Source organism: Perca flavescens, chromosome 15 (genome assembly GCF_004354835.1).
Source record: "Perca flavescens isolate YP-PL-M2 chromosome 15, PFLA_1.0, whole genome shotgun sequence".
Taxonomy (NCBI): domain Eukaryota; kingdom Metazoa; phylum Chordata; class Actinopteri; order Perciformes; family Percidae; genus Perca; species Perca flavescens.
The window spans coordinates 6,141,593-6,167,286 of NC_041345.1; the positions used below are offsets into that span (position 1 = coordinate 6,141,593).

The window sequence follows — 25,694 nt, forward strand, 5'->3', positions numbered from 1 at the left end:
CAAAAAGTGAAGTATGTGTATGACTTTGTGTACTGTATTTACAGGGTGGGCAGGTAGACGGTGTCCTTGGCACGGTGCTGTAGGGCAGCCAGTCTGGCGATCTGCTTCATATGCTGGTCACTGGCCTTACCCAGAGGAACCACACTCAGCAAGGCCTTCAGGTAGTCTGGCAACACCTTGAGGAGAGACACAGAGTGTAAAGATATCTTGTGTTTTATTGTACATCACTGCTAGTTTTGTGATAGAAAATTTCAAATCTTGACAGATTTGTCAGACTTGTGCTAATTGGAGTGAGTCTGCTGTCACAAAAATGGCAAAGCTACAAATGACATACAGGGACAGTCAAAACGCATGTTTCAACAAGAGCAACATTTTTACTGCACAAACCCATAAAGAGAAGAAGAGAAGGACGTGGATCTAGTCTTCCCTTGGCTTAAGACGACAACATGGGACAGCAATTATGCAATGGGAACTATAGCTATAACTATTAGAGGTCTACTGTATCGCCACGTGATCGTGTGAATTGTCGTAAAACCATAACAAGACGCGCCAGATTGTTTGTTTGTTTGTTAACACAGAACCTTCTGAGAAGTCGTCACTGGAAACTGTAAGGGAAAGGGGAGGCACATTCAAAAAAATACCTGGCAGGTGATTGGATGAACTATCTGTCTCGTAAAACCAGCCACACAGGAAGAATGTCAGTCAACATTTCAGGTTGTATTAGCTACAGTAGAAACAGGATATCAGATGTCCAACATTTCATACAATAGATCTCTACCTGATTATAGTGCATGGTCACATAGAGTTCGTTGTCAAGTTTTAAGGCCACACTCCATATGACTCTCCTGAACCATAGACTGTAGTTGGCATCCACTGGCTCTGCCTCTGTAGCAATGTCCAGGATGTACTCGCGCTTGTTCAGGGGACGCACATTCTGACCTACACAGAACACACTTGAGTTTTTATCACTTTATCTATAGTGTATTGCTGTATGTTGGGACTGTTTACATTGTAGGACTTCATTACGACATGCTAGATCCTTGTTACCTTTGTGTGTGACCAAAAAGATGGCATATTCATCCAAAGCCTCCACCCTCTGTAGTCCCATCTCATAGCAAAGCTCCTCGATGACATCCAAAGCAACCTGAAACAAAGAAATTGATTCTGAATTCAGCAATGTTGCTGTCCTGTTGATCCACAAATTTAGAATCTGTTTTTGTTATGTATAAAAGTTACAATCAGGTCTAATAACGCTACAATATCATTTCACTTAGTGAGTGTGTGTGTGTGTGTGTGTGTGTGTGTGTGTGTGTGTCCTTGTGTGTCTGTGTGTGTGTGTGTGTGTGTGTGTGTGTGTGTGTGTGTGTGTGTGTGTGTGTGTGTGTGCGCGTGTGCGCTACTCACAGAGCACGTCTTGATTTTCAAGTGCCTTTCGATCCCACCTGGCAGCAGGAACAACTGTCTCTTGGAGCTCCGCCCAGCCTGCACGCAAACAACCAATCAGAGGGAAACGTCATACGAGTATTATAATACAATACAGTGTAGATTGGCTATATCATTTGCTATATATCACATTATTATTATTCCCTTTTTTATCAAATGCCACGTGGTTTCCTTTTGTGCATATTTGACTATATATAAGCCATATAAGAAGACTGCATGGCTGAATTAGAGACTAACCAGCATAGCTTTGAGTTCCATGCTGTTGGGAAACTGTATACGTCCGCCATATTGAAAAGTCCTCCTCAGATTCTGCTCACATGCCTTGGCAATCCCTGTCAATTAAAAGCAACAGATGGATTGAAACTAAGAATACCGTCAGACTGGTGGTGATGGGCTGTAGCATCTTTTCCCTGGATGGATGAATGGATTGCCTACCTTGGTACTGCATCCCGGGGCTGTCGCAGGCATCCTGCAGGAACTTCATCAGAAATGGCTTCATCACATCAGAGCAGCGATGGAAAGCTGTCAGGATGTACAACAGCCTCCATCCTCTCTGACAACTGTCCCTATACACACAACATACACAGAACTACACATGAAAGCCTCTACGATAATGTCCTCAGTCAGCACGTGATGTAAAATGTACAAGAGTCTTACGGTTTGGAGCTGGTGTTGGCGGTAACTTGCTTCATCACCTGGCAGTAGGCTTCATCCTTTATCAGGCCATGGTCGCCACTTAACTAGAATCATGAGCACATGCAGGAATATAAAGGATTTTGTGTCAGGCTTGTCGTTTTCCTTCTCCTTTACTTAAATTCATCACATGCAAGTCAGTCTATCTCTTTATCCTCTTAATATTTATTATAAGCCAATCAAATATGTGATGTATGTGTTTGTGTACCTTCAGTAAAGAGGTGACCAGGTCCTGTTCAGTCTGACCTTTCAGTGGGAAGTCTCCCATGAACTTCATTATGTCTGGACAAAAAACAATCAGTCAACATGGAATCAAATGATCTCTCCCTCTTTCAAAAACCCACTCAGATCTGAAGACCTGTGTTTTTCTCTACAACAGCCAACTTTAAATTCTTCTAACTCCTATGTACAGTAAATATCCGTCTCTCCTTCTCTTACTCTCCTCTCACCTAAGAAGATGTCAGCAGCCACTCTGTTCATCCCGCTGTCTGAGAAGTCGATTAAAGACTCCTGGATGGGAGACTGGAGAGACAGAACACATAACATGGAACAAGAAATATATATGCGCAGCGGTACAATACACAATATGGTTAAAAGTAGGATAACATATACAAGATATATAAAAAAATATATATTTTAAATGATTATACTTTGAAGCAAACTTAGCTGCTTTACCTTGGAGAATTTGACCATGTCAACAGGGTCCCTGCCCTCCTTCCCCTTTTTTGCTTTCTGATCACTAAGGGTAAAATTCATGCAGTTATGTACTGTGTTAAAGTGAGGACATTTTGACACATTTTGACATTATTTAGGCAGTAAGTGTGCGTCTGACCTTTTGATCCTCTGCGCCTCTCTGAAGTACTTCTTGGCAAACTCAGCCATGTGGTACTGGCCGCTGTGCAGAGGCAGGTCGTCCAGTTGGACACTCAGACTGTCCCCATACATCTCATTTACTACCTGATACATACACAGCCACAGTTGTAAAAAGCTAAGCAGCAGTGCCACTTAAAGGAACACCAAGGATTGGAATTATCTACAAAATATTTCCTTTTCTGCCAAACCAATATTCCAACATATATTGTATAAACATCAGCTTGTACCATAATATAGGGGTTTTAGTCATGCTGAAATCTCAAAGTTATTCTCGCCCTGAGCCTTGTGTTCAGACTCCTTTGGATTTCTTTTCCCTGATGTAGCGTGGGAGCTAAAAATAAACCTCATTTACAAAAATACGGCTGTAATGGGAGTAAACAACTTTCTGGTCTGCACCTGTGTGGAGAGGTCGAGCTCATGGGCAGCTACAGCGGAGCCCATCGCCACGGCAATAGCAGCAGATGCTGCTACTCGTCCCTGTCTGTCTCGAGGCTCCACGCGCTCAGCGGGAAGTACCAGGAAGTCCGGAGCAGCCACAGGACGGACGTACTCGCTGGGAAACACTCCCGATTTTCCGTACACAGCCCCGAACCGCCAGCCTGTACACACACACACACACACACACACACACACACGCCAGATGATAAAAAACGGAGAAGTTAATTTGCAAACACAGAAAAACATCAAGTGTTACAAATAAAAACTGTTGCATGCAAAACACAGAAAAAAAAACAAAGGTGATGTCTGTCAAATGTTCTCTTGTGTCTAACCAACAGCACAAAACTAGTGCTGTCAAACAATATTGCGATAATCACGATATTTAATCGCATTAATGTCATAGTTAACTCATAATTAATCGCACATTTTTATCTATTCTAAATGTCCCTTGATTTCTTTTTGTCCCATTATTTTTTCTCATTTTAATGCTCTTATCAACATGGAAAAGTGGATCGGCTTGCTTCATTCTTTTGTCGCCTGGCTTTGACGAGGGGGCGGAGAATCAGCTGTGTGCTCGGCCATCAACTGTGTGCTCGGCCATCAGCTGTGTGCTCAACCATCAGCTGTGTGCTCGGCCATCAGCTGTGTGCTCGGCCATCAGCTGTGTGCTCGGCCATCAGCTGTGTGCTCGGCCATCAGCTGTGTGCTCGGCCATCAGCTGTGTGCTCGGCCATCAGCTGTGTGCTCGGCCATCAGCTGTGTGCTCGGCCATCAGCTGTGTGCTCGGCCATCAGCTGTGTGCTCGGCCATCAAGTGGTATTTCAGACTGGACGTGCTGCGATGATAGCTCAGTTCACAACGATAAAACACACAGATCACTTTGGTCTCGTCAATGGAACCATTTGGCAACTTTTTAAAAGTAAACTTTCCATTCAGAATCTTATTGGCCTCCATTTTGGCGTCTCACGCTCACCATCCTCTCAAAACGTAACGTTAGCCTGCTACTCTTTGGCCGGCTCGCAAGCCCAAACAAGTGTGTGCGGCGTGCCTGTTGTTTTGTTTCCGGTCTAGCTAGATCCGGTGCGGTGTTGTAGTTTTTCTAACGTTACTAGTTGTTGCAACAGCATGTGAAAAAAACTACAATGTTTGCTAGGCCAAAAAGAACGTTAATCTCGCAATAAAAACAATTGACGCCGTTAAAATGGGTTTGCGTTAACGCCGTTAATAACGCCTTTAACTGACAGCACTACACAAAACCCCAAAATATTCACTTTATGTTTTTCAGCATTTAAGGCAAAGGTAGCAAATTCTCAATCTTGGCAAAGGCAAGAACATAGAAGTTTAGGCTCTATTAAAAAAACAAACCAACAAGAAAAAAAAGACACACAACAGATCCCACAAGGACGCCAAACCCACCAAACTCAGGAGTGTCTCTCTTTAGCTCCTCCAGAAGCATGACCTTCTTCCTCACTATGCAGCCGTAATGTTTGCCTGAACACACACATACATATGCACATAGACAGAACACACACACACACACACACACACACACACACACACACACACACACACACACACATGGGGCATTAAGCACAGAGAAGCAGATACATACTGTACATGGCTCTCAGAAGCAGAGAGCAGGTCTACAAACATATCAATGTGCCATTATTCGGTGTGTGAGTGTTTTTCGAGTGTGTGCGTCTCACCGGCCTCCAACCCGTCCATGTGCTGCAGTCTGATGATGTCTCCTTTGTGGAAGCTGAGCAGACTCCTGTCCTCAGTAATGAAGTTCCTCACCGCCACAACATACTCTGAGTCCTGACAGAGACGTGACACGTTCACATAGACGTGCTACAAAATCACATTCCTCTGTGTCTGTGTGATTTATAGTATACATGCATGTGTTTTCTGGTGTTATTTTGTGTGAGTAACTTCTTGTAGTATGACAGAGACAGAGAGCCATACTGTATAAAACAATCATGGTTGCATTAATTTAAATGCAGAAACAACATAAATTCAGGTTAAAATCAAGGTGTGATCTATTCATATCTATTGCTGGATTGTTCTATTATTGTTTGCATTATTTTGATAACATTTTATTTTATATTTCTATTTTAGCATCACTTTTTACCTGTTTTGTTTTTACGCATTTATACCAATAGTTTTATGTCTAAACCTTATTGCCTATTGTCTTTTTATTGCACTTTTTCTCCTTCCTCTGAAAATAAATGCTTCTTATTATTAAAGTGCTGCATAAATACAACTATTGTAATTATTGGCCTCAATATCAGTTTAGCAAACTACACTTGTGGCTCTATAAAGAAAAATATATGAATGTCTTTTGTATGGTGACAAATAACATTTTAAGTTTAGAACACTTTTTTAGTCTGACCCAGCATGAACATATATCAAACACATGACCCCAAAGGACGTGTATGTATTATCCAAACTCACACACACACAGACGCTCTCTGACCTTCTTAAGCTCTGTGAGGAAGTAGTCGATCATGTGTTTGACCTGTGGGGCCTTGGCCGAGAACAGGATCAGCTTCTCGGCGGTCAGGTTGAACTCTAGCATGTTCTTAGATGGAATCGACACAAACAGGATGTCCGAGTAGCTGAGCAGGAAGGGGTATGCAAAAACCAGGAAGTCAAGTCATTTACAGAGAAAGAGAACGGGATCACAGGTCAAATCACTGGGGCACTTGACACAGTCAGTTGCAAAAAAGTTAACTGGCGGGTGTATCTTTTCCTGGAGTGAGAGAAAAGTTTCCAGGAGAGCACAATCGCATTTAGACTACTATCACCACACACACACACACACACACACACACACACACACACACACACACACACACACACACACACACACACACACACACTATGTCCATGTGTTTGTACAGTCGATGAGGCTCACCTGTAAGGCCTCAGCACTCTGAAGTAGTCTGGAGCAGCAGAGCCGCTCCTCACCATCTTCAGCAGCTTGATGCCTTTATGAGACACAGACAGCACCTGAACTCCTGTCCCCACACTGCCCTGGAACACACACACACACACACACACACACACACACACACACACACACACACACACACACACACACACACACACACACACACACACACACACAAATAAACAAATGAAACTAAATACTGGCACACATAAAACTCAAGCAAGAGCCTGCTAAACCAAGTAAAGGAAGAAGGCTGCTTTGGATTTATCATATTCAGAGTGGGAATTGTTGCCCTTTTCAGTTTAAAGGAACACGCCGACTTATTGGGAATTTAGCTTATTCACCGTAACCCCCAGAGTAAGACAAGTCGATACATACCCTTCTCATCTCCGTGCGTGCTGTAAGGCTGTCTGACAGTTCCAGCATTAGCTTAGCCTAGCACAGATCCTGCAGGTAACTGGTTCCAACTAGCCTACTCCTCCGAATTGTGACAAAAGTGACAAAATAACGCCAACATGTTCCTATTTGTGATTTGTATAGTCAAAGCGTGTACAAAAAACAACGTAACGTGAGACACAGCCATCTTCTAACAGTAAACAAACCGGGAACTATATTCTCAGACAGGCTTGCTGCGAGCATATCACTCCGCCCAAGTACTATATTCTTCCGCCTGAGAATATAGTTCCCGGTTTGTTTACTGTTAGAAGATGGCTGTGTCTCATGTTACGTTGTTTTTTGTACACGCTGTGACTCTATAAATTACAACATGTAAATAGGAACATGTTGGCGTTATTTTGACTTATTCGGAGCAGTAGGATTACTGGAACCATTACCTGCATGTTCTGTGCTGGCCTGATGCCGCTGGAGCCGTCAGACAGCCTTACAGCACGCACGGAGATGAGAAGGGTATGTATCGACTTGTCTAACTCTGGGGGTTAAGGTGAATAAGCTAAATTCCCAATAAGTCGGTGTGTTTCTTTAAGTTAAACTCGCATACGCCAAGAAAGAGACAAGAACTCACAGAGGCTGGGAAGAGACGGGAGAAGTATATCTCCCACGAGTCTCTGGCCATGGCAACTGCTTTCTTCTTCACGTTCTCATCGTGCGTTCTGGACAGCTGATCCACCTTGTTCTCAGCTGTCAAAGACCAAAAGGAACGAAGGTGTTTAAGTGACCAAATCCAGAGTGTAAAGTGTCTTCACTTCATCTTTGCATACTGTTAAATGTAGATAAGTATTCTGTCTAGGGTCTACGAGCCATTATATCACATGCAGAGTGAAGTCATTTCGGGGTATGGGATTTATTCATACCGAGTAAAGCTTTCATCTTCTGTCTCTCCTCCTGGGTGATACGGATGCAGGCGTCAGAGAGGGTGTCATGCACAACCTGCAGAACACATTCAGGAACAAGATTCTGCTAAAGTGGAAACCATTTTGGGTTCATTTATTCCTGTTGTGAATTAGTATTAGCATTAAAGCAAAATCCAAGACCATAGTACCCAAAGTGTATTTGATGTACTCTTTTATAATAAATATAATGCTGGAATCTATATATAAATCACAACTTTTAGCCTTCTATTTTCAATAAATCATTACCATGTTAACTCTTAGCATAATTATCACTAACAAGGCTCTGTTATAATAGAAAACTAAACCTGAATAAACAAATTGCCTAATATAAAATAAATGAAGAAACAAGTAAATGTAAATAAGTAATGAATACATAAATCAACCTGTCTGAAGATCAGGTCCAGAACCAGTGGGCTGTTGAAGGTCTCTTTCGGATAGAAAACCTGTATGGACATTGATCAATAATGGAAATATTTCCTTAACTCATAAACATGATGATAATAAAGCACTGTAATGTTGTCAACGTTCAGCACAGGTAGATATATGAAGAGTATACTGTATATGTCAGACAAACAGAAATAAAACCACCTGGCAAAGTTCTCAAAACCGCCTCTGCGGTAGTTCCCGCTACAGTAGGGGACTCCAAGACCACATTTGGCCACAATGACACAGACACACACAGACACACACACAGACACACACACACACAAACACACAGCTGTTGTGGCTAGTAACAAGGAAACACACCTCTTTCCTCATGTAGAGTTTCCAGGGGACATTGGAGTATGTGTAATATTCTTCACTGGTCCTGCTGTGGAGTTGAGTCTGAATGATCTCCTCCTCTACTGGCAACTCTCTAGAGACTGGACACACACACACACACACACACACACACACACACACACACACACACACACACACACACACACACACAGGTTTTTGACCATGTACTTATACACTGCATTCACATGCACGTGTGGAATGTGTAGAACCTTCTACCATTCTGCTGTTTACTGCTGTGCATTGATGTCACATTATTGTGTGAAAAGTTCACCTGCAGGAGGGGCGGGGCTTATGTTGGAGCTATTTGCCCCTGCAGGGCGAGACTTGGTTGTCTTGGAAACCTTAACTCCTCCCTCTTCTTTACGTAGCAAGGGTTGAGGCTTCCTTTGAGTCTGACACATAAAAAAGGTCAGATATTACAGATATTTTTTGAGTTTGTGCTAGCTTGCGTGCGTGCGTGCGTATGTATGTGTGTGGTAGGTGCAGAGTTGGGTACCGGTTGTGGTGGGTTTGTAATCTGATCTTTAAGGATCTCCATAGCTTCATCATGCGGGTCTGGCTTCTTCGCAAACAGCTTTCCATCATCTTTCCTAAACACACACAAATAAGTAGACGAACAAAACACTATTATTAGTATGAATATTTAGGTGAGGAAATCATGAGTGGGTTACCTTTGCGTGGCTGGTCCAGTAGAAGTTGTCGCGTCAGCTGGCTGGTGCTGTTTGATGATGTCTTTGATGTTGTGGCTAGGATCGATGCGCTCCGTGTTACTCGTAGTGGATCGGACCACGTCGCCAGGAGGGGGCCCACGTGTTGGACCTGTAATGTCACTTTCTATTAGATGAAGTGCAGATGTTTACCCATTTATTTATTCTATACTGAAATAAAGAACTATGTCAAAGCAGTACTAGCATTTCAATAAAAACTAACACCTTAATACAAAATATTGTTTTTATTTAGGGGGGGAAGTGCCGGCATTTCATGCCTTCAACATCAGACAGCAACAGTGGAGAGATGTTTGGAAAAAATAGAGAGAAAAAGAATGCAACAAAGGTCCCTAGTCCAATTCAAACCAGGGATGGATGGTTCAAAGCATCAGGGCCACCCCCTTAAAGTCATATTTATTGACTTCCCGTACTCAATCCCACATTTTCAATTTGATGCAATGGGCTTTCCAAACTCAAATCCCAAAGCCACAATGAATCAACGTATTTCTTTCCTCTCCTTTTTGAGTACTTGAGTAACCTTTAGATTCAGAGAACCCAGCTACAAGAGCATGGGGCATGAAGCTTCACTGTAATCACGGCATTCACACCACACAGAAAATCTGCGGTTAATTGGAGCCTGAGAGTGTAAAACATACTCATTTTTCGCTGAACAGCAGCAGGCTGGTACAGCGACTCTTCACTCTCTTTGGTCTGCAGAAAAAACATGAAGTGATACAGCTGAGTAAGTTTGGATTGCAAGGCAATATTGATGTAAGGTATTTGCATACATGCTGGCAGGTGTTCATGTAGTGTATATCCTTGACGTTCCACTTCCGTGATTGCTCCGTTGCCGCCGGAAAATCCGCCGGATTTCACTCATTTAGGCCGGATATCCGTTGTCTTGGGCTTCCTTTGTGTTGGCATTTTAAACTGGTCTATGGTTAAGGACTATGGTTAACCTTTTCTCAGATATCTGCAGGGTAAATACAGACAGCTAGCTAGACTATCTGTACAATCTGAGTTTTCTGTTGCATGACAAAAAGAACTTATAAACGTATACATGTTCCTCCAAAACAAGTTTCTTCCGGAGGCTATTTTGCAGCGGCACTGCGGCTTTTCTCCAAGACGATTGTGATTGGTTTAAAGAAATGCCAATAAACCAGAGCACATTTTCCTCCCATCCCTGAATGCTATGTGAAGTAGCCAGACTCTCCTCCAGCGCGCTTTGGAGGAGGGTCTGGGAAAGCCAGACTAGTGTTCATGCAACACCCCAGCACAGAGTGTGTGTATGTGTGTGTGTGTGTGTGTGTGTGTGTGTTTACTCACAGGGCTGGTTATGTGAGAGTGTTGTGGCAAGTGTGTGTAATGCTGTGAGGGTGGTGACTGGGGCGCCGGGGCAACCGGGGGAAAGGAGGACAACATCTGCTGCTGGATCGCAATGGCCTGCATGGTCATCTGCTGGGCCTGCAACACACACACACACACACACACACACACACACACACACACACACACACACACACAAAGAACAGTCTATTTTCATGCTAATGTATACTCTTCATTTTTTTTCTCATTTTACTTTATTTGGATGGTCTAAACTCTAAAGGGTGTGTAGCTACTAAGGTGTTAGCAAGTATAAACGCTGAATAAAACTCAACTTATATTGAGTTTTAAAGCTACATTGTGTAAGAATTTCTCCCATCTAGCGGTGAAAATGTATATGACGACCAACTGAATATTACTTTCTAGCCCTTCCTCCTACGGTGGCCAAACCCGAAATTAGCTCTCTCCATCGTTTACACGCAGCTGTTCTAGCCACTCCAATATTAACTTTGGTCTTGTTGCTTTGCCTGTCGTGTTGTCGTTTTAATTCTCTTTTTCGCTTCCCTGGCGATTAATCTCCCCCGGCATTCGTCACGGTGCCAAATGGTGCAAGAGGGCGAAATGCGGAGGTATGTCCCTCTTTGGCTAATGTATTTTAAAGATGGAGGCGCTACATGGCTGCCGTCATTTGAGCGAGTCGCTCCTATGTATTCTGAATGATGATTCTGAATGGCAAATTCTACGCTTAGGAGAATACTTTGATTACTTGGTGGAAGTAATTACACATGAATGAGCACATATTTGTCAAAGAACAAAGGTTTTTTTGCTAAGAATCAACTCAAAAAATTACACAAGGTAGATTTAACATTTAACAGGCCCAACAATATGTTACCATATGTTTTATGTAACAACTAAGACAAATACGCCAACAGTAATATCAAAGTTGTCCAGAAGAAGGATATGTGACAAACCAGAATGATGGCTTGCTGGTGGATGATGGCCTGTTGCTGTTGAGTCAGTACTGTCTGCTCCGATCCTAGAGAAGTATAAACATCTAAGTATGGACAACATGTAGTCAAGATGATTTTGTTGTAGAAAAACAGTAGAATCACACACAGTTCAGTAGACACCTCCACTTCAAACAAACCACACAGAGGAACTTTACAACCTCACAATGAAATGCAAGATATAAAAAAAAACCCAACAACGTATGGCTTTTATCTAACATGAATTGAATTGTAACTCCACCATGCCCACAAGCTTCAGGCCAAACATGCTGGAACGCACATTTGAGTATTGTACCTGGCACACCTGTCATCACAGGCAAGCCTGGAACCACAGGCGTGGCAGGGAGCGAGGGCACCCCCGGCAGACTAGGGACGCCAGTAACATGGGATGCTACATTATCTCTATCAGCAGCGGGGGCGCGAGTGGGTGATGGGGGGAGTGCTACACGTGTGGAAGAAGTGGTGGTAGAAGAAGTCTGCTGGTTGTAGGTGTGTTTGGGAAGGTTGTATTGGTGGTATTGTGGCTGTGGCTGTTGTTGAGGTTCCTGCTGCTGCTGCTGCTGTTGCTGCTGTTGTTGGTGTTGGTGTTGATGTTGTTCATGGTGATGGTGGTGGGAGGGGATTGGCATGGTTGGGATTGGTGGCATCATTCCTCCTGCTACTGGAAGCACTGGCACAGCTTGAAGAGCGACAGGTCAGGGAACAGGGTAAGAGTTAGGACCAGTGCTGGTTCCAGGACTCTGTTTTAAATGGACTTAGTTGCTATTTTCATCGTGGGCAGACAAGACCGGACAAGTTAATCTGCAATTTACCGATATGCCGGCTAAACATCAGCATGTTAGCATCACACCCTGAAGAAGACTGTCTGCGCCGCTACACGTGGGTTGCTTCTCCCTATGTCTTTTAAATTTTCTATTATGAAATAGCCAGTAAAATAAAGGCTTTTCAAATAATTTTGAAGAAGAGTGCCTTGGATTTTCCTTTTTTTTCTACACTTAATTGAATTCCTGACCCAAAGAGCACCTTCAAACATCTGACTGAACTTCCTGAGCACCCTGGACTTTTTTGTCTTTCTATTTGTTTCCATGTGTTTGTTTGCTACGTATTATCTCTACTGTTCATTCAATCCAAATTTAACTAAAGCAGGTTTACACTGGCCTTGTAATTTAAAGACATACAGCCTGCTTATGTCCAGACAAGTTGTCAAAAAATAAATACATTGAATTATATTAAATATTATATTTGTAAGTTTGGATCCAAAACACCATGTTTTAATATAGTTGTTCAAAGTATTGGTAAACTATCCATCAAAAAGAAAAATGAGATGCTTAGACATAAACTAACGGCTGTAGTTTCCTTCATCCCCTTTTCTTTCTGTCACTGTCTTCACTGCTGTTGCTCTCTCTGCTGCACCTTGTCCAACAGGGAGAGACGCCTTAGATTAATAATTAGTTCAACATACTGAATCAGAGTTCAACATACTGTCGGTGGTACAGTATGATGGGCGACATAAAAGTGATCACATACTGTATGACATTTTGTACAGCCACAGAGAGAAGCGTACACAAAACAGCCCATAGAAAGAATGGCAGTGATGAACAGAGAAACCAAATAATGGACCTTTTTCACAGCAGACATTTTTGAAATGTCATAATAGGAAAAGCACAGCTGAAATTGATAACCTTAACGATGGCTCAGTTCCATCAAGTGTCCCAGTAAGCTATTTCAGTGAGTCAGCATGCACAATACCAGGGCCTCTCCTAAGTGGAATGCAGCCATCATTAGTGGTTTTGAATACACCTGTGCTTTTCCTACTATGACATGTCAACATGTCTGCCGTGAAAAAGGTCTATAGCATTAGTGTGTTTGATAAAAAATAGTATGTGTAGCAAGAGATAGAATGAGAGTGTCAGAGGCCTATAGAGAGTAAAGTAGTCATCTGTGTTTACAGTGAATGGCTGTCTATGCATTATCCATGAGGTCAGACTGCTCTAAGCGACCGATTAAGGCTGGTGAACTCTACACCTGAACCTCTACACCTCAACCTTAAACAATATGGAAATAATTACAAAAATAAATATGTTGAAAATGGAATAACCCAAAACATGTAAACCTTGGCAGTATTTCCAGCATTAAGGGGGCTATTTATCTAACTAATTATCAATCTGAGACTAATGCCGATTTAGAATGAACTTAGAAAAAAGTGAATTATTGATATTAGTTGAGAGAGAAAAAAAAATGAGAGAGAGAGGCTTCAGCGGCAGGACAAAAGAAGAATTGGATGGAATGAAAAACAATGGTCCAAAGTATGTGACAACATGAAGTTAAACACGGAGGAAAGTAACAAAACTAAATAACAAAAGGTAAGGGAAAGCTTTTGACAATCTACACTTACACTAGATGTAACTAACATACACACACACTAAGAAGTTTGTTTTACCTCCGGGATGTATTCCTGGTGGATAAGGTCGGCTGGGGGCCGTTTGACTATCCCCCTCTCCTCTTCCTCCTCCTGTAATGCCTATACCTCCTCCTCCCTTCATCCTTGCTGATAAACTTCCAGTTTTTTCCATGTCCTGGTTGCCAGAGAGAAACAGGCCACAGAGATTCAGCAGATGGAAAAGGACGGTTGGAGATTTTGAGAAAGTGGAGTTTGAGAGACATGAAGAGTAGGGTACGAAGTGTGTGTGTGTGTGTGTGTGTGTGTGTGACTAAATGGACAAAAGAGAGGGAGTGTATTGTATTGGTTGATTCAGACCCTCTGTGAGAGTCAGTAAAGCTGTAGGAACTGAATACTCCGCAGGAAGTACCGTACACACTGGAGGAAAAGCTCCAGCACACACAAAATTCAGAAACAAAACAAAAAAGGAGTCGGAGTCGGAGTCTCCAACAAGATTTTCTGCAACATAACAAACCTTACTGTCTCAACACAACAAAACCAAATAGCTATTTTCACAAGAAAAAAATGCTTTGATACACAGATAAGTCAAAGAATAAAGTCTAACATGCAAAACCTCAATCTTAATTAATAGACTATCCAAGCAAAATGGTCTAATGTTACCACGCAGACTGTTTGATTGACAGCTGATAATGAAAAAAAAAGACGTTGGAAAATCTTGACATCAAGAGTCTCAAGTACCCTCTGTTTTTGCATTTTGCATTTGCTTGTTACAAATCACCAATTATGGACATTAGGTTGTTTTAATCGGAAATAGAGAACCTAAGTCAACACCCAAAACATACCTGCACTGACTGACTTTCTTCCTGCTCCCTCCCAATGACGGGGCCTCTTGCTTTTTTTTTCTTTTCTTTTTTTTTTTACCGAATTCACAAAATGTGAAGCCGTTAACGGAACAGTAATCCCCCGCAGAGCTGTGCCTGTGCGCTGCCTGCTGTTGCGGTCAAATACGGTAGGTCACTCAGTAACCCAATCACCCCTCCTGTCTGCTCCATTCATACAAAAACAGAAGCCGTGGATCACATGTTCCATCCATCTATCAACACGCCACTCCATTCACACTCAGATGGCAAGATCAGGTGGAGAGAGCATGAAGGGACAGTTTAATGCAGAGCTGCGGCTAATGAGAATTTTTACACTTATTAATGGATTGCTTAGCCTGTAAAATGTCAGAATGAATGTACTGGTGAGAGTTCACTAAACTCATAAATAAAAAAAAATAAAAATAAAAAACAGGATTAGCACACTAGCAGACTCTCCAGCATGCACTGTTTGAGGTTTAACACTGTACAGAAACTGTGTGTCTTTAATTCAGTCCCTACACCAGCTTGTGATGTTTTTCAGTCTATTGGACGATTAAACATACCAACTGATTAGTAGGCTTGGGTATCGTTTGGATTTTTACGATTACGATGTCAAACCGGTACTTTTAAAACGATTCTGATTCCTAAACCGATTCTTGAAAAACTGAAAAATGACATCAAGGATGTAATATGTTTACTAGCGATCACGTGCAGTGAATGGTTAATATGCTTTTACGTCCGTTTTGGTGAGCCCAGAGGGAAACTATGGCATTTTAAAAGTAGCCTACATTTACGGTAGCTAGCTAACGGTAGACTGCAGAGAAAGTGTGATATTTGTACGTCCGTTTCGGAGCGACCTAGGGAAAATATTTCAGTCGACACATTAAGTGGAACCAAAATGAGGAACCCAAATTTGCGTTCTAATCCGGTCCGATTCCTACCGGTTGCGTAGGAGGTTTAGGTACCCAACCCTACTGATTAGTAAAGTTATCATTACCACGCTAATGTATTTCCAAAGCAATAGGGAAAGTATGGTTAGGGTGGGATGTGTCTGGTCAGTACTCACTATGCTGCTGTCTGACAGCACAGGGTCAAACAGACTGTCCAGGTAGCGGTCCATTCCTCTCTGAGTCTGACTGTCACTGAACGCATCCGACTCTACTGGACACAGACAGACAGCAGAGTAGCTTTAAATATTGCTGTCATTAACCAGAAACTGTAACTATTTAACCGAAATAAGCTGCCACTGTATTTACTAGTGATAGTAGTGATACTGGGTTGTAACAACAGGACTCATATCTAACCTAACAATACATTTATACACTTGCTACTGCTGAAATATTTCTGTGTGTGTGTGTGTGTTTTTGTGTGTGTGTGTGTGTGTGTGTGTGTGTGTGTGTGTGTGTGTGTGCGTGTTTCCTCTCTATGTAAGTCCAGTAAAGGAAGCTGAGCTGAGAAAATGAAGGCAAAACTCAAGAACTTTGATGCTTGCAAGTACAAAACGAGGCAAAATTGTTCTAAACTGTGAATTAGCACAGTGTGTGTGTGTGTGTGTGTGTGTGTGTGTGTGTGTGTGTGTGTGTGTGTGTGTGTGTGTGTGTGTGTGTGTGTGTGTGTGTGTGTGTGTGTGTTAGGGCTGGGGGAAAAAAATCATATGTATCGTGTGTTTTTTTTGCGAAGATTAAATTTAAATATTTTCTGTTTAAACGGTACCACCGACGCCAACTACATCATTGTTTCCAGCAAAGCAGATCGAAAGTAGAAAATGCAGAAAATGCATGTTATGTATCTCTTTACAAATTAAATAAATGTCAGACTGACTGACTGACATGTGATGTGCATTAGTCTTAGAAAACAAAGAAATGTCTCATGATGTATTGTCTCTAGAAGTGTTATTATATTATATATATTATATTGTATATTATTCAACTTTTGTTTTTGTTAAAGAAGGAAAAGAAAATCGCAATACTCAGTCCTATCGAATCGCAATATATGAAAATTGCAACGCAAACCAAATCGCCACCCATGTTTCGTGAAAGAATCAAACTGGGACAAAAGCATATCGTCCCAGCGTGTGTGTACCGTGGCTGTAGTAACCGTCAGAGTCAGGCAGGCTGTAGGCTGGTCTGCTGTTACGGAGAGGAAAGGCAGGAGGAAGCTCCTCATCGGACTCAAAGCCACCGCCAAACAAAGCACTGAGAGGAGAGGAGAGGAGAGGAGAGGAGAGAGGAGAGGAGAGGAGAGGAGAGGAGAGGAGAGGAGGAGTTTTCAAAGTTTCAGAGAAGAATCACAATCACAAACATATCAAAAACAAGTGTCAAGTCAAAATGTGCTTTCTTAATCCAACAATGAGCCACCAGAGAGGAGGAGAGGATAATCAATTAGAGGTCAATTTATTTCTTTGGTGTAAATATCTACATTTCAGATTTTTGTACATGCATTGTATTAGTGTGTGTCTTGTGTACTGACAGGCTGGCATTTGCCCGGACTCTGGCTGGGTCGTCAGTGCTGATGATGAAGTAGCTCTTCTGCTTTGGGAAGTCAGTGGGAAGCTCCAGGTCCGCGATCAGGTCCATCACATAGTCGTGACCCGCCAACTCCACCCACTGGCCGTGCTCCTTCATCAGAATTGAACTCCCCTTCCACCAGTCCGACACTCCCCTGCAAGTTGTTTGGATTTATACAGTAACATTAATATTATGAAGCTGGAGTTTCATTGAAGTGTGATTTACAAATACAAATACAAAATGTAGTTTTGAGTAGGAAGACTAAAGGAATACAGAACGGTTCAAGAGGTTATTCAAATTGAATGCATCCGAGCAGAACCATGAGCTGAAAAGAACTAGCCTAAATAAATCACTTTATATGAGATATCAGCACCTGTGGCGCAGTATGTCCCCTGCTAAATCCTCTCCACTGGTCCAGGAATGGGCCGGACAAAGAAATGAGCCTCCTACAGAGAAAATAATCAAAGAATAATGTATCTTAAAATGTTTCTTTCTAGGGCTGCACGATACGAGGACAATCTAAATTGCGATTATTTTTGACTGGTATTGTGATTGCAATATGATCCACAATATTGAAGGGAATGATCATGTTTATATCATCATTCTCATTTTATTAAATCTTAAAAAATTGAAATGATTATAGTGTGATTTTTGCGAGGATCTGTACCACACAAAGATGTTTTCTTTAGTCTGTAGGATAGGATTTGTAGGCCGGGACGTCTCTGCAGCACCACAATACTTCATTCAGAATGGTTTGGCACATATTTTGCCTTTAACAAATATTGCGCCCCTCTGCGATTCGGATATTGCACTAGTCCATATTGCGATTTCGATAAAATTGCGATTAATTGTTCAGATTCAGATTCAGATTAACTTTATTAGTCCCCGAGGGGCAATTCAGTTTACAGCCAACCCATCCATTAAGGGTTAAAGTTAAAAGTGCATTAGCATACAATATATATAATGTTAAAAAATAATAAAATAAAATAAAATAGGCAAATAAGTACTGCAGCAGTCATACATCACCCTGTATACAGATGCTTAGCTCTCTCCCACACCATCCACACATTTACTCATGACCCAATCATTACGCACACACACACACACACACACACACACACACACACACACACACACACACACACACACACACACACACACACACACACACTTCACCTGCCACTGACAGAACAGCCCTATTTCTTTCAATTGTGGGTGTGTGTGGTTTTTTTTTTTTAAATCCATGGGAAATCATGTGTTTTATTAATTTGCACTGTCCCCTTTCATAAATAAACTAAACTCAAAACTCAAACTCAAACCAAAGCTAAATGCAATAAATTGCGCAATTGAAAGACCCTGAGAGCCTCGTAGTTCCATCACCTGATCCTGACTGGGAATGAATAATCGATGATCAAAGGCTGTAATTGATTCCGCTCAACAAGAGTGATGCCAGCAGTCTCCTTGCTTTTCTTTGAGGCGTGAGCTCATTTAAGATGTAGTTGACAAAGACTACTTACATGATATTCAATAAGTCTGACATTTTTCTGTGCTCATTTGAAAATAAATTGAGAGATTTGTTGTACAAACTGAATGTAAAGGGAAAAATTAAAAGCAGCAAATTTGGTAAATATTTGTTTCTGCCTTTCATCTGTTGGCAGTGTGGGAAGTTTAAACTGCGTTGTGTAATGTTAAAAATCGTAAAAAAAGAAAAGAAAAAGGCAAGATGCATCTCACCGTCAAAGCAGTGCAACTGCAACACCATGTTAGCCTTCTTCCTATTGGCCGTCCATTCCAGCAGGGACAGCGGATAGGTCCGTGCCGTCTCGGGGGTGGAGCCTGAGCCTAGCTGTGTCTTCTGATTGGCTTGGATGAGTCTGTGTTGCAGCAACGCCTGGCAACCAGCAGGGGCGTGGTCGGATACAAACCTGGAGAGGAGGACAACCGAGGTTATACTAATATACATTTATTTTTGTTGGTTTTCTGTTACACTTAGTAATTACTTACTAATTACTTCATTAAAACTATAACTTGTACAAAGAAATGTTCAATCATTTTTTATTTTTTATTAAGTTTCATTTTGTGCTACCTACCACTACTTATTTAACTTTTTAAACTGCATTTTCACTCATGCATTTGAAATATTCCAGGAGTTGTTAAAGTTCATTTTTTAGCTGTAGTCAGATTACATTTTTTTCAGTTATGTATATTTATATATATTTGTTTCTATGTGTATTACTCACTTATTACTACCCAACACCCATTGGCGTGTGAATGCGTGTAAAAGTACATATTTTCATCAATATGTCTTACTTCAGTAGATATTTGCCCATTTTGGGTGACGGGGCGAAGCTGCAGACACACGCCAGCAGCAGCAGCCAGCCTCTCTCAGCGTTGTCGGGGTTAACGTTCCTCCACACCTGGTTGACGACCTGAGCCAGGATCTCGTCCTGTAATCCTGGAGAAGACAGGCCCCTTTGGATGATGTAATTCCCAAACATGTTTTCCTGCGCACCGTTCAGGTGAGGGTCCCCCATGAATCGTAATACCTGAAAGCAGAGTAAAAGGCAGAAAACATTACAACTAACTCCAATGTCCTGGCCACTAAAAGCTGTATTTTATTGATTCATAGTATCATTTGACTGGGTAAAGCTTAACTAACTCTTTTGTTTCATCGAACTACAATGACACAGACGCAGGTACAAGATGATGTACCTGGGCAGGCAGGAACTACAGGGGCGGGGCTAGAAGGGGGGCTCGGGGTGGCACCGGCCCCCCCTGAAATATAACTGGCCCTCCCTGGTGCCCTCCCCCAATCCACTGGGCTAGAGTGATTTCATTCATTAGATCAGAGCACTGTCACTTGGCTGCCTGTTCTGCCAATCTTCCCAGCCCTTGTCACATGACCAATTAATAAAAAAAAGTTTCCATGATGACTATCCAAAATGCTGGTACCATGGAACCAGCACTGGAATTGCTTTTTTTAAATGTGGCAGACTGAGCCTATAGAAAATGTGTATTGTATTCCGATACACAATTTGTTTAAAAAAGAAAACAAGACAGTGACATTAATAATGAATGTGAATAATTAATGAATTTTATTTAGCAGAATTACATTGTGTTGTTCTATTCTATCCAATATTTCCTAAATTTCTTTTTCCTTTTTTAAAGATTGTTTTTTGGGCATTTTAGGCCTTTATTTTTGACAGGCCACATGAAGGGGAAAGAGATGTGGGACGACATGCAGCAAAGGGCCGCAGGTCGGAGTTGAACCCTGGCCAGCTGCGTCGAGGAGTAAACCTCTATATATGGGCGCCTGCTCTACCAACTGAGCTATCTGGGCACCCTTTCCTAAATTTCTATGCAGATTTCCTATGCTGTATTCTGATAAAATTCCTCCCCGGGCCCCCCCTGACTGATTATTGGTCCCCACTGTGCCACCCCACTAAAACAATCCTGGAACTGCCCCTGATCAACTAGAGACAGTGTGGCAGTGTGTAACTGTGTGAAACTGTATCATTGTAAAGGACAGAAGTGCAGTGCTGAAAGATTATGAATGCCAGTTATATGAGTAAATGGAGTCAGCCTACCAGGATGAAGAGCTCCAGAGCTTCTCCTCTCAGGTCCTCCTCTACACGGGTCAGTGGGTACTCCAGAGGTGCACTCAACATCCCAAACTTTGGTTCCTACAGCAACAAAAGATTTACATTGTTTTTGGGAAGCACAACAACTTGACACAAACCTGGCACATTAACTACTGATTTTCAAAACAAAGATACTATAAGAACAAATCTGAGGAATAACCACATACAGTCAAGAGGGCATTTTTAAAGAACATATTATACAGACTGAAACTGACTGTAATACTGTAAGTAAACTGTTCTCACCCTAAAGTAGATCTGCACATAGCGGTAGAACGGGTAGTTGTTGATGTCCAGAGGCAGAGTGAGTTGAGCCTCTTCCTGGATATGAGGAGCCTGAAGCAGAGCCAGACAGTCTGAGTGCAACTCCCTCTTGACTAGAAAGAGAGAGAGAGAGGAGCGTGAATGACATGTCAACCAGCGTACATACTGTATTCTGTAGGAGCATGGAGTCCTGTGTCCTGTGCTACTTTCTTTTGCAACTGTTGACGCCGACCAGATTTAAACTGACATAATTGATGGTGTATTTATCAACTGTCCCTCTTTTCTGCGAGCGCCAGATGAGATGAGACACATTCAGAGGGCTAAACTAAATGCTCGCTCGGCTATTTGGTTCATGAAAGATACACGTCACAAACAGGACGACAGACATACAGATATGTACACACCTCCCGCTGTCTGCAGTAACGTGCCCAGCTCTGCAGGGATCACCAAGTGCGTGACGTTCACCACCTCCCTCTTGGTCAGCTCCTAAAAGAGTTATTGTTTTTTATCCTTTAATGACCGACTGCCAAAACCTTCCTTCCTGTTGCGTGAGAGAAGAACACGCTATACTTATCCTGTCCAAACTTCTATCTTACCATCTCTCTCCTCCTCCTCTCCTCTTCAGCTTTCCTCTGGGCTTCAAACTTCCTCTGCAAATAGATGACAGAACTCGCACGCTGAACATTTTCACTTCAATTACAAAAGTGGGTAATGTGTTCAAAATCCTGAGTGATTTATGGTTGCATCCCCCAGGTATGAAAGGAGATATATTGTCCTTTGAAAGCAGACTTCATGTACCTTGATGTATCGCTTGCGGCTGACGTACATGTGGACGAGAGAGCGGAACCGAACTAGACTCTCCCTCATTTTCACATAGTGCTTCCTGGAGGGCAGAATGAAGAATTGGAGTACCACCATTAACACGTCTCATATCTAATGTCATGTTTTGATCCCATTTCCTGAGAGAGCTTTTTCACACATACAAAGAGACAAACGTTGTAGGCATGTTACAAGTAGTTCAATCGAACTACAGATCCGCTAACCGATCTGGCAAACTTGCATAATGTAATGTAATGGACAATCCCGCTTCCAACCTGTAGGGGGACCGAAGCCGGAAAAGTTACCTAGGGTTGCTTTAATTTGTCTTTCTCACTGCTACGGTATACATATGTAGATAGGAAAAGGTGAGTGGACAGACTGTCTTTTTTAATTATAAGTACCACAATTTCTTTACATAAATGCTATTCTGCTAAATCAACTAAATAAAGCTTTTTATTTGGTAGATATCCACAAATCAGTTGATAGTTAGGAAGCTAGCAGTAGCGGGAAAAAGCCGACCTTGTGAGGAAGCCTCGGCACTGTGCCTGCAGCCCGATGATCTTCTTGCGGAAGGCCACAAAGCGTTTCCTGACGAAGAACATCCGGGTGTAACGCTGCAGGGTGAGAGCAGCAAGGTGACGGGTGCGTTCACGCTTACACTCCAACAACTGGTAGATGTCCTCCTTCAGAAACAACTGCCATTCACACACACACACACACACACCCACACACGCGTGATTAGTTTGTATTGCTGGTTTTCTGCTGTGTGAAAGGATTAGCATGGACAAATGAGAGGAGAGCCTCACCTTTGTGACTCCTACATGGTATGCTCCTGGTCTGAGAAGACACAGTTTACTGAGCATTATCACACAGTTCTCTCCATTTGCTGCTGGAAGCTCTCGTATGCCCACCAGAGACTTATACCTGGGGATGACACACACACACACACACACACACACACACACACACACACACACACACACACACACACACACACACACACACACACACACACACAATTCACATTACAAATGCATACACAAAATAAACATAACTGTTTATGTGCGCATATGCAGACAAGCATACAAATAGATCTCCATTAGAGCTGGAAGCATTAGTAAATTAGTTGACAAGTTGATTGACAGAAAAATAATTAGACGTGTGAACTCATTGTACAGGGATTGTATTGCATTTGTTCTCGCATTGCCAGACCTACCTCCACAGCGCTGTGGAGTAAGGTTTGGCTATACCACAGATATATTCTACAAATAGTATAGGAGTTTGTTTACATTTCTTTAAACCAATCACAATCATCTTGGGCGGCTCTAAGCTCCGGACGCGGTGACGGTGGCTCTGCAAAATAGTCTAGGGAAGCAACTTGTTTTGTTGGAACATTTGCGCAAAGAAAACGCCACATACAATATGAAATGAAGGTAACTGTTCACACAATACAGTAACGTAAACCATTTAAAACAATCGTCTTGGGCGGCTCTCAGCTCTGGACGCAGTGACGGTGGCACACACGCACACACACAAAATAATACATTGGCTTAAAAAAATAACAGGGAATAGGAGTTATTGGTAAAATGGTTTGGATTATCAGTTACAGGCTGCTGCAACAGGTGACAAACTTTTCTGTATCTTGTCAGACATGTTAGCTATCACTTCCCATGCTAACAACCCATTGCTTCTTCACAAAAGTTTCTTCCACCATCCAGATATTAACCGCAAAGACATATATGTCTATGATTATTCCTTACCAAGTCTATAACCTTTGCGTTCCACTTCCGGGATTGCTCTGGTGCTGCAGGAAATTCCGGCGGAAGCATGTATTTTCCGTTTCCTTCCGCTTTCTTTGTGTTGGAATTTTAAATTCGGGGGATTTATGAGGACTATGGTTAACTGCTCCTCAGATCTCTGCAGGGTAAATCCAGACAGCTAGCTAGACTATCTGTCCAATCTGAGTTTTCTCTCGCATGACTATTTTGCAGCGGCTCTGTGCGGAGTTTAGCACCGCCCATGACGATTCTGATTGGTTTAAAGAAATGCCATTTAACCAGAGCACGTTTTCCTTTGCTATGTGGAGTAGCCAGACCCTCCTTCAGCGCGCTTTGGAGGAGGGACTGGCAAAGCGAGACTTCTCCTTACCTGAATAGGAAGTTGTAAAATGGCATTCTGACAGGATACCCCTCTCTACGGATCCTAATGGTCTCTAGGACCCCTGAGTGTCTTAGCTGGCTGCTGACCAGGTCCTCCTCAAATACACCTGGTTGCTGAACACAGATGTAACCACATGTGAAAAACAATGGCTGTCAGGATACAGTGAGACCAAACTCATGCATGCAAATAATCAGTGTCATCAGTAGAAAAATCTACCTTCATATTATTTGGCTTAATGCAGCGGACAAAATAAGGGTTGCACCTGAAACAGAAAAATAAAAGTAAACAACAAGTAAATAACATTTCCTGCTTATTATTATTGTTCATAATTATTTTTACGGAAATTGTGGACAACTGTGTGCTGTCAATTATTTTCTGAGAGTAAATATCTCCACTTCTCTCTGCTTTACTTCTCCATCTTCTCCACCAGCTCCAGCAGGGACTGTTGGAACTTGTTGCTGACGGTGGGGGCTTGGTATTTTCTGGTGACTGTGCTGCTCTTCCTCATGTGACCACCTCTCTGCTGACCCGTGACCTCTGCGTGAACCAGGAAGAGATTTGACACCATCTGGACACACACAAACATACACATACATTCACACTGTTTTAATACAAGTGTTTACGTTCAATTAAATTCGATTAGGTCTCCAAGGGTAACATGACCGTGCATGCATATGTTGATGTGAAGATGCTCCTTTCCTCTCACCTTGTTTTTGCTCTGAATGAACAGGTCCAGGACATCCTGACGGACCTGGTCATAGTTCTTATCAAGGAACTTGTAAACCTGCATCATTGACATCACAAATTATTGGAATATCTGTCAGGAAAAGTTTTCATACTCTCTTTAACTTTTCCTCAATGTATTTTTAGGCTCTATGACTGGCAATGGTCCATCAGCAGGGTTTTTTCTGCCTTGAGACTACGCACAACAGCAAGCACGCTCGGTTTGCGTACAGTAAAGGCCCTGAGTCTGTATTACCTTATTTGACAGAAATCTATGCGTTTGCCTGTTGTTCGGACAATTGGATAACCAAAAATGCCTATTATGCTTGAGTTAATGAAACCCCAATTAACAAAACTGCTTAAAAAGTAATATTAATATTCAAATACTACCGTTAAAATCATCGAGAGTCCGGTACAGCCAGACTCTGGACGATAAAACTGAGATTAGCGCACCTATTCAAGTCAATGTTCTGCTTGTTCCACAGTTGTTTAGTAAATTGGTGCTAAAGACACTTAGCTTAGATTTGATTGCTACTTTTTCTAATTCTTATCATTTTGGCTCTGATGGTCCTTTGGTGCTTGCTAAAACCTCTTTGGGGGGCGGCAAACATTGCTCTATGCAGAAAAAAACCTGCGTCAGTCAAACTTAAGTTTTGACCTGATGATGGTGCTAGATGAGAAGTTAAGGGACCACCAACAGTCCCAAGGCAAACATTAAAGAGACGCTATGCAGTTGTGGCCATTTCTTCGCTG

At 42.2% G+C, this 25,694-nt stretch overlaps 1 protein-coding gene across 1 annotated transcript in view; it reads right to left on the minus strand.

Moving 5' to 3' along the window:
• The window catches only part of myo15aa (myosin XVAa), a 45,134-nt gene that overhangs the window by 2,255 nt on the left and 17,185 nt on the right, over positions 1-25,694 (minus strand). The window contains exons 21-64 of the mRNA XM_028599125.1: positions 24,925-25,002; positions 24,629-24,786; positions 24,435-24,480; positions 24,207-24,331; positions 22,865-22,982; positions 22,578-22,753; positions 22,038-22,122; positions 21,836-21,889; positions 21,644-21,725; positions 21,222-21,352; positions 20,925-21,020; positions 19,648-19,883; positions 19,072-19,262; positions 17,711-17,783; positions 17,300-17,491; positions 16,913-17,025; positions 15,897-15,991; positions 14,010-14,145; positions 11,534-11,598; positions 10,566-10,703; positions 9,896-9,950; positions 9,204-9,351; positions 9,029-9,122; positions 8,804-8,924; positions 8,497-8,612; positions 8,133-8,192; positions 7,711-7,786; positions 7,422-7,537; positions 6,365-6,483; positions 5,924-6,065; positions 5,154-5,265; positions 4,864-4,938; positions 3,406-3,608; positions 2,969-3,093; positions 2,812-2,875; positions 2,586-2,658; positions 2,345-2,418; positions 2,101-2,183; positions 1,879-2,009; positions 1,681-1,775; positions 1,405-1,482; positions 1,048-1,144; positions 779-939; positions 43-176 (exon numbers count right to left, since the gene is read on the minus strand). Of these exons, the coding sequence (XP_028454926.1) occupies positions 43-176; positions 779-939; positions 1,048-1,144; positions 1,405-1,482; positions 1,681-1,775; positions 1,879-2,009; positions 2,101-2,183; positions 2,345-2,418; positions 2,586-2,658; positions 2,812-2,875; positions 2,969-3,093; positions 3,406-3,608; positions 4,864-4,938; positions 5,154-5,265; positions 5,924-6,065; positions 6,365-6,483; positions 7,422-7,537; positions 7,711-7,786; positions 8,133-8,192; positions 8,497-8,612; positions 8,804-8,924; positions 9,029-9,122; positions 9,204-9,351; positions 9,896-9,950; positions 10,566-10,703; positions 11,534-11,598; positions 14,010-14,145; positions 15,897-15,991; positions 16,913-17,025; positions 17,300-17,491; positions 17,711-17,783; positions 19,072-19,262; positions 19,648-19,883; positions 20,925-21,020; positions 21,222-21,352; positions 21,644-21,725; positions 21,836-21,889; positions 22,038-22,122; positions 22,578-22,753; positions 22,865-22,982; positions 24,207-24,331; positions 24,435-24,480; positions 24,629-24,786; positions 24,925-25,002 (4,940 nt within the window). The remainder of the gene's footprint in view (positions 1-42; positions 177-778; positions 940-1,047; positions 1,145-1,404; positions 1,483-1,680; positions 1,776-1,878; positions 2,010-2,100; positions 2,184-2,344; positions 2,419-2,585; positions 2,659-2,811; positions 2,876-2,968; positions 3,094-3,405; positions 3,609-4,863; positions 4,939-5,153; positions 5,266-5,923; positions 6,066-6,364; positions 6,484-7,421; positions 7,538-7,710; positions 7,787-8,132; positions 8,193-8,496; positions 8,613-8,803; positions 8,925-9,028; positions 9,123-9,203; positions 9,352-9,895; positions 9,951-10,565; positions 10,704-11,533; positions 11,599-14,009; positions 14,146-15,896; positions 15,992-16,912; positions 17,026-17,299; positions 17,492-17,710; positions 17,784-19,071; positions 19,263-19,647; positions 19,884-20,924; positions 21,021-21,221; positions 21,353-21,643; positions 21,726-21,835; positions 21,890-22,037; positions 22,123-22,577; positions 22,754-22,864; positions 22,983-24,206; positions 24,332-24,434; positions 24,481-24,628; positions 24,787-24,924; positions 25,003-25,694) is intronic.